Genomic DNA, 8,885 nt, shown 5'->3' with positions numbered 1-8,885 from the left:
GGCGGGAATTCACATACCCACTTGTATCCTCCTTTCTCCCTTACGGAGCACGATTATATGATCCCAGCCTGAGAACATATCTGATTAATCTGTACTGTTTAATGGAAGTAATGCCACATCCCGCAAGTTTAAATACAGAAATGTTGCGCGCACGGTTGCCGTGGCTGAATGTTGACGCCACGCCAACAGTTGATTCACTATGTACTCGGGTGTTATAATGCAACAATAAAAACAAATTAAAAAAAAAAAAAATCCATCCATAACAACCTCTGCTGACTTCAGGGTGTCATGGCAGTTAGGAACCATTAGGGAACAGGCGCCCTGATGGCACTTGGTGGTAGGCATTGTCACTTTTTTACTCCTGTTGTGGACTGGTATGAGAGTATAACGTAAGAGTGTTCTCACTTCCCACCATTCCGGAGTATAACCTAAGTCGCATATTCTGGGTTGTCTAATCATTGGTTACTTTGCTATAGGACGAAGAGCTAATGTGACACTGATGCTAGCTGGTTGGGGTTTTCTAGGTACTGAGGTGAGTTTTTTGGTACACCACAATTCACGAAGGTCCTGGGACTCTGTGCACAGTTCTGTGTAGGAGCAGAATCCTTGCAACAAAGACAGACAGGCAATAAAAGTTACAAGGACACGTTGTAGATCAGTTGATGCACTACCCAACTTAAAAGAAAGTTAAGATAGCATTTAAGCCAAGTAACAGTTCCACTTTTTTCTCGAAATGAAACAATGCAAAGCAATGTACGGGTTCTATTGTTTTTCCAAACATTATACTGGCCTTCAAAACACGAATGTAAGAAAAATGTGATATAAATAAACAGACCAAAGCTTTTATTGATTAATTCAAAACAATGTATTAAACATTCTATTAGAATTTTCTTGCAAGCGTCATGCCATTGTATGCCATTTACAATTTAAACTAGGTTATTAGTTCACAGGTGAAGCTCTCCAAAAAAGTGACCCAGACAAGTGCATCTTATTTACACCCTTGTATTCATAAACTGAAAAATCTGAAAGAAATGTAGCAGATTTGCAAGATTTCAGAACTACCAAGTCTGGATTGAACAAGCATGTCCGCTCAGACAATGCAGGTCCACACGTATTTCTCTAAACAGTACATTGTGATCTTGCAAACAAATGCACATGTAGTCCTTATGCTAACATGACCAATGCAGACAAACTTTACTTCTATCACATTCAGATTTCTCCCTCATTTAAACCTCGTCACAAAGAGATTGAGTGATTGCAAGAAATAAAATTACTGCACAGTTGTAAGAAAGACAACAAAAATCACAGATTATTAAAATGTGGGCAAACCAACAGTAGTCATGAATTAATTTATAAAACTGTAACAAACTGCATGGGTCCTGGCCTAGACACTACGCAAATAAGTAAGCCAATGTCAATCACCAGGTCAGCTCAGCTCAGCAGCATGATGGAACCATTGTCACCAATGTGGACATCATCCTTGATCAGTGATATACGTGAATTAAGAAGTGAGCAAAATATTACAGAAAATAGACAAAACGTTTCAAAGGTTTGATATGCGAATAGCGACTGGAGACAGAAGAATTAAAGGTGTATAAAATATTTAGGAAAAAACTATATTATTATATATATATATATATATATATATATATATATATATATATATATATATATATAATAAAAGATTACGCTTCGGTGATGGACAGTCTCATCGGTTTGAACAAGATGCCTATATTGACGAACTCCGGGGTAAAAGGTAATATCCGGTCTGTAGTAACAGCAAACTGGAAGGAAGATTCCAACATGGAAAGTAGTGGCCATAAGTAAACACTCAGTGAAACTTCATGCCCTTATTTAATCAGGCAAAATGCAAAACAACGTTCAACGTCCCAAAAAGAAAAGGACTTGTCATTTCCAACTGGATGATGTAAAATTTTACTTTGTGCCCTTTTCTTAACCTTTAAACTCCGTGGTCATTACGAAGACAATTCTCCTCTCAGGTAGGCAGGTGGCGTCTTCAGACCCACTGTGCGTTTCAGTTCAATCTTATGAAATTCTAGCTTGAAGTGCGGAAATCTGGTTCTGCAACACTTTCAGCACTGCATTAGCCTATGGGAAAATGTAAGCAAATACATGAATTCTTCTTGCAGCAAGACAAATGATCATTTAGTTTACATTGTTCAAAACTGGACTATTGATTTATGAGGCGTAGCAGCAAACATGGCTGTTTCATATTCCTCATTCCACCCTAGAGTGCTAAAAAAGCCGCCAGCCATTCTAAATCTACCGCCTTCCATAAGCAATCCCTAGAGATATCAGATTGCAGAATAAAAGCCACTCTTCAAAGCGACCAATGAGCAGTCTTGACTTGACGTCGCTTGTCCTTGCGCAGCCTCCTGAACGCTCCATCCTGTGAAGGAGGTACAGGACCGTGCAGAGCAATGCTTCATAAATAAGGCACTGTCTCAAGACTTGAAAAGAAAAATATTGAATATGCGTTAGAAATGGGGGTTGGGGGGGGAGCAAAAGATAATGCTGCTGTCAGTACTGCTGGGCTGAGGCTAAGTCTTTCCTATTACTGCAGGATGGCTCTCCATTGTTTAAGCTGTGTTCTGGAAATGCTCCCTCGGACAAAGCACCAGACCAGCTTCTGGTCTTGGAGATCACGTAGAACAGCATCTCAGTCACTGCTACCATCTCTCAGCGCCTCCATGACTGACATTGTAACTTCATTTCTTTCCGGGCCTCTAAGAACAAGCCAAAATGCCCACCGGAAAGTAGGCAAGGGCATTATCATGCATCTCACGGAGAAGATTGCAACTAAAAGGGAGTGGTGCGTACCCTGTGCTGTTCTCTCTAGTCACCCTCATCCCCGAGCAGATCCTATTTCTGTATGGGAGTGAATTACTTCAGAGGTGCTAAGCAACAATTATACACAGTACAGTTAGTATGTGAGGATGTTAATAGAGTCTGAAATGTGTGCACTCAGTAACTAATTCCACACGGCTACAGACATGTAAGTGACACATTTGTGAATGTGCCCTGAACCTCAAGAGCTGTCACTATGACCATAAAGCTAAGTCCTGCAGAATGCGCATGCACACAAATAGATTTACCCGAAGAATTGGGGTAAGGCACCCTGGCAATAAAAGTACTTTTTTTTTTATCTCCTCGCAACAAAATGTAATTCGGTTTCAATTCGTGAGGTTTCTTTGTTTACACATGCTGAATTTCGAAGCAAACTCGAACCATCCTTTCGACAAGCATTGGCTTTTACCTGTGGATTGCTGACTAAGACCCACCCAAACTTTTATTTACTCCACATAGTAAAGCCCATCTAAGACAGACTTCTAAGAAAACGTACATTCAAAGTTCCTTGGCCACAAAGCGGTGCATTGCTGCATTTGGCTGTAAAACCTGAAAGGCCATCTTAAGTCAAGAAAGGGAGATAAGTGAAGTGTTCAGCAAATTGGACTCCACCGCTACACACCTTCTCATCAATGTATCGAATTTAAAGGAGAACTTTAGAATTGTAGCAAGAGTATGTTAACTCATTCTAAATATTATATATTCTGAATATTCATGGCAATTGAATGGTCCTATGCCACAACCCTATCTAAATTAAATCTCAACGGTGCCCCTTTCCCATAAAGGGCGGCACCCTTAGTTTAGATACAATTGCAACAACGCTCCTTATAAATGTACCTAAAAGGGCACCACATGGACACTATTATGAAATAGAAAATAATGCTATCGTCCGAAACAGCAGAAGAATTACATATCCATGTGCCCAGTACACAAAGTTTCTCCTCTGTCACCGCTCTCTCCAGGTGTAATAAGGAGCCCACTTGGTCAAAACATTTATTCCATAAACTTTTGCTACCTTTGATGTTTGAAGTTTATTTTCAAAATTGTCATTAACAAATCATGAATAAGATCACACAGCCCCTTTTCTGTGGGCTTTTTTGTAGCCCCCTTTAGTTTATTGGGACATTGTTAAAGCAGCCCAACATACTGGTTTTGGACTTCAAAGGTGCAGCAACCTGGATAAACCTCTCAACCTGTGGAAATATTCCTATGCATTATACTTATAGTCCTTACCAGTAAAGCAATCGAGACGGCAACGCCTCACTTATTTCTGCACGTCAAACATTTAGCAACTTTGTTGATGAAGGAAACGATCAGAACATGAGTTACAGACTCCTGCGAGGTACTGTCAACAGGTGGATGAACAGGCAAACATGGTGGCGAAATAGTAAATGGTATTTGTTATATGAGATCAAAAGAGACAATCAGCCCTGCAGTGTGAAGGTCGATTGCTTGCTGTGGCCACATCACAGACGTCTTTCATATTTGTGATGGTGAGTGAGCCCTCTTGGCTCCAGTGGGGAGCAGTGCACCACTTAGTTACCCTTTGAATAAAGAGATCCAATGTGGTTAGCCTCATCCCGTTGGCAGAGTGCGAACTTACACCAGATTTGTAAACCGCAATAAAAGAACATGCGCTTAATGTGTCACGGACAGATGGACAGGTTATGGGCTGCTAAAATCCAGGTGCTTTCTGCTAGATGACACAGGGGACACCACAGCTCATATGACACACCATCTTTCTCCTTAGCCAATAAAAAGACCCCGGGTGCTCATTACGGTCTCACCACCTCTAGTTCCTATTATTCAGGTAGGTAACAATATCTTGTGGGGTGGTTGCTGCCCATCGGGCCTCGCCTGGGGTCCCGGCGTATCGAGGGATACACATCGTATAATTTTAATAGGGATAGAGATGCCAAGTTGAACTGTTGATGAATGGGTTGCTTGTATGGATGGGTGTGGCCTGTTTACAGAACCATATCCTATGGGGGACCGGGAAGAACTAAGGGAACTCACGTGTAAATGTAGTGTTTGCTAATGAGTCAAAGTAGGTTCATTGAATACCCTACACTGTTAAATGGAATCAGATGGATCAGCATCTTCTGGGGGTCGTTAATGCCCGAAACCTTGCAATACAGTTCGCATCTCTAAGTTTAGCCAAAATCACACTTATTTCAAACATTCACCCTGAATACAGTGCTCTACAGCAGAGCATAAGCTGAATAAAGGTTGCTATTTCATCTTTGTGTACCCAAGGTAGCTGCCGAGAGCTAATTCCTGAAGGCGAAGAAAAGATCAGACTAATAAATAGTAGCATTACATTTTCGTTATTTTATGTTAGAAATAATATTGCAGAATTCAAAAGCTAACTTTACCTTCTCCAACTCCTCTTCCAAGTCAGACCGCTTCTCCAAGGTTAGAGGTTCGTCTTTTTCAGGTACTTCTTGCAAGGTTGTAGAGCCTATAATGTAACTACAAAGCAAACACACTAAAGTTAAGCCGCCAAAATCCATATATTCATGTAAAATACTCATTATGAAATGACAACGCTCAGAATGAATAAACTTTCGCTGGCACCGACAACAACGTCGCTGATAGTTAAGTTATTAGCGTACATGTTGCTATTAAAATCTGTGTATATTTGCAAGAATTATCCAATACAGAGGAAAGTACTGGCATGGCCAAAAAATGTGTCGTCTTCTCAGCCTATGATATTACCCTGCCTTAATCTCAGGCATCCCACCTCCAAAATGGGATGCTGAATGGAAGCAGGTTAAACTGTGTCCAAACATTTCTGTGGACAAGAGGTGAAGACCACTGAATGTATCAGTGTATTGCTGTCTGTGGTTGATTTTACAGGGTATTGCTTGAGGTGGCACATATTTGAATGTATTTGTGGAGAGCCTGCAGATATTAAAGAAAAAAAATACACTTCATTTTTATAAAGAAAATATTCTAATTGGAAATTGGTAAAAGCCCACAGTGTGCGTCTGTTATTCTAAGGACTTAAGGTTCAAGTGTGCTAATGCATTTCAATAGGTTACACATAGGTTACACATGTTTAAAACCCGTCAAATGAAAGAATTTGTGAGTAAAAGACCAACGTCAATCTAATGGATCTGTCTTGGTTGCATGTTATTCTTCTGGCTGATGGAGCAGGGTTTTGCGTAAATGAATTAAACAAAAGTGAACCTAGTCCATTATGATTTCTTCAAATTGTTTCTTTATTCTAAAATTCATATTCATTCATAAAAACAGCCAACGCGTTTCGTTTCCGCAATCAAACTTGTGGAACTTCATCTGGGCTTCTTAAAGTTGTAATCTATAGCGCCATGAAGATATATTTTGAAATGCAGTTTCTCCTTATTGTAGAGGTAAGCTCCAAAAGCCAAAGCTTAACACCTTATTACGTGTCAACACTTTCCTTCTGTAATGTTTGAATTTAGGGAATAAAGAAATAATTTGAAGAAATCCTAATGGACTAGATTCACTTTCTTCGGCGCACCTCCTTTTGTTAAATTTGTATTATAATCTGTACTCAGTGGCACCAAAGGGTGACGGGTGCAAGAGCATTGTGCACGATTATCAAAAATTTATTTGCAGTATCATAGTGAGGTGCTATCCAACGGGTCCGTCACCCTGCATCTTTTTTGTTTTGCGTAAATAAAACCTGCTCGGGTTAAACCTTACATACTGTGAGTTATTAACTAAAGTATGAAATTAATTGAAAATAATTAACATGCAGTCGAGAGAAAGAAATTAGAAAGGTGCAGGAAAATGACACTGTGACTGAGTAGGCCACAAACGATTTCTGTACCTTGAGTAAAAATACGAAATCCGACCACGTTCCACTATCTTGGCATCTTCATGTATCGGTCCCCTGCTGATATATTAGAAGGAAACCTAATCAGAGCCATCTCTGCTGTCAGAGCCCAAGTGCACTTTTGGAAGACCCTTCCATTAAGGGTCATGAGCTGAATAACACTGACAAAAATGGTAATCCTACCAAAACTGCTATACTACTTTTTGAACCTCCTGATTTATGTCCCTGCCAAAATATTTCGAGAATTAGCATGCCTGTTCCGTGACCTAATTTGGAAGAAGGGCAGGCCCCGGGTCGCACTGTGGAAACTATACGCCCCCACCGGCCAAGGAGGGCTGGCGCCGGTTCCAAATATGGAACTGTATTATTTGGCAGCCTAGCTATAGTGGGTGACGATATGGTTAAGCGGCATGGGGTTAGAAGGCACGGCAACGACGCAGCAGCAATGGTCTCAATCTCAGATCTACCACTTGTTTCACCCAGACTCCCACGCCCATCCCATATACATCTGGAGCTAGCACACAAATGCTACAAGAGAAGCCTACACCTTACCCGGGGTGCGACCCCCCTATGCCCCACTGCTATCGCTCACGGGGTCGCCCATAAGGAGGACAGGCACCTCAGACGTAGCACTGGCACGAGGCAGGCCTAGAAACGCTGGGTGACCTCTACGCAGATGGCTCATTGCTCTCTTTTGAGACACTGACAACGGACTATGACTTACCGGCAGGACAATTTCTTTTACACAACTTGCCATGATGAGGGCCTTTTGGAATCGATACGATTCCAAAACGTGCACGCGGAGAGACCGAAGAGACAGTAGATGTGCACGCGGGGATTGGATGCTTTACTGGCGGCGTGACATCTGGGGCCTTCTTTTTCCGCCGCCAATAAAGCATCCAGTCCCCGCTGTTATAAACATTGCGCATTGTGAGCGTGGGCCGCCTGGGTCGCGCTTGTTTTGCTAAGATCTTACAGTATTTCAGAAACACGCGTCACGCTAGCTGGTTGTGTCCGCCCCAGTGGGTCTTCGGGACCCAGCCACCACCGAGTTTCCTTCCTTTCCAGAGGCCGTAGCCGACCATCCTCCCATCTCTGCCGCCAGGTATAAGCTGCCTCCCACTCCGAGCCGTAGAACCCACAACCCTGCTCCCTTCCAGAGCTGGGATCCACGGCTCTGCTGCCTGCCGGCCCTAGCCCCACTGTACCTCCCAAAAAACCCAGGACCCGCTGCCGAGCAGCTCTTAGGCCCATCGGACTCCCGAGCTCGCTTCTCTCTTGCAGCGGTGCAAAAGCCACGCATGCGATATGCAGAGTGGTTTTCCCATGGATTCATATGAAGGCGATGCATATATGCTGGAGGCGGGTGATATCTCCTCAGCTGATAGAGAAGGGGATGCCTAAAAAAAGTACAGAATCTTGTGCAAAATCCTCATCTTCCACCCTCCAATCTTCTCCACCCAAGAGAATGTATGTGTGCCATGTACTGGTTCCTGTTTTGACTTCCAGTACCAGAGCAGATAGGTACTCCCTGCTGCAGATCTGCTAGCATGGGGGCGGGAGGGGTCAATTTAACCCCCAGCTTTTTGATTCCCCCGCCCATTATCTAACAGAATTAAGTACTTGATTTCAGCTGTTTAATTAACATAGGGACTCCCACTAACACTAGCCCTTTTGGTTTGTGAAAGTTAATGCGAAAGTCTACTAATTCTGGAAGTCCGTCAGGTCAGGTAGTGGCTCCCCAGATTATAGTTATGGTCTTCCAGTGACACTAAGAGGTTGTCTGCAAAGGCCGGAAGTTTAAAGGTGTTTTGCCAAAAAGTCAGGCCATCGATCATGGAGTTGTAGCGGATTCGTTGTAGGCGAGGTTCTATTGCGAGTACAAATAATAGGGGCAGCCATATCAAGTTCTGAATCCAGACCTTTCTGATTGCCAACCATTTACTTTTGCGACTGTTGTAAGGTAGTTGGCCAAAACCCACCCACAACATTGCAGCCCAAGCATTTTGTTTTTCAAGTTAATAGACAAAATATGTATGTACATAGATTTGCATCGGGGCTAAAACATGTTAGAAGTTGTTGTTAGCTAGACCTGGCAACTGGTGACACACTGAGTCTGAGAGTGCGTGGGGAGGGGCGAATTGAGCGGGATCTATGGAAGTAAATTGATTCGGTATTATAGGCTGTATTGTTT

General features: G+C 42.5%; 1 protein-coding gene across 1 annotated transcript in view; it reads right to left on the bottom strand.

Annotated features, from left to right (window-relative positions):
* Positions 1–1,682: 1,682 nt before the first annotated feature.
* The window catches only part of MIS18A (MIS18 kinetochore protein A), an 84,553-nt gene continuing 77,350 nt past the window's right edge, over positions 1,683–8,885 (bottom strand). The window contains exons 4-5 of the mRNA XM_078658409.1: positions 5,244–5,340; positions 1,683–2,109 (exon numbers count right to left, since the gene is read on the bottom strand). Coding sequence (XP_078514535.1) covers positions 2,047–2,109; positions 5,244–5,340 — 160 coding nt within the window. The 3' untranslated portion in view covers positions 1,683–2,046. The remainder of the gene's footprint in view (positions 2,110–5,243; positions 5,341–8,885) is intronic.

Source organism: Lissotriton helveticus, chromosome 8 (assembly GCF_964261635.1).
Source record: "Lissotriton helveticus chromosome 8, aLisHel1.1, whole genome shotgun sequence".
Taxonomy (NCBI): domain Eukaryota; kingdom Metazoa; phylum Chordata; class Amphibia; order Caudata; family Salamandridae; genus Lissotriton; species Lissotriton helveticus.
Note: the sequence above shows the minus strand (reverse complement) of the source record. Positions and strands in the feature narration are given on the sequence as shown.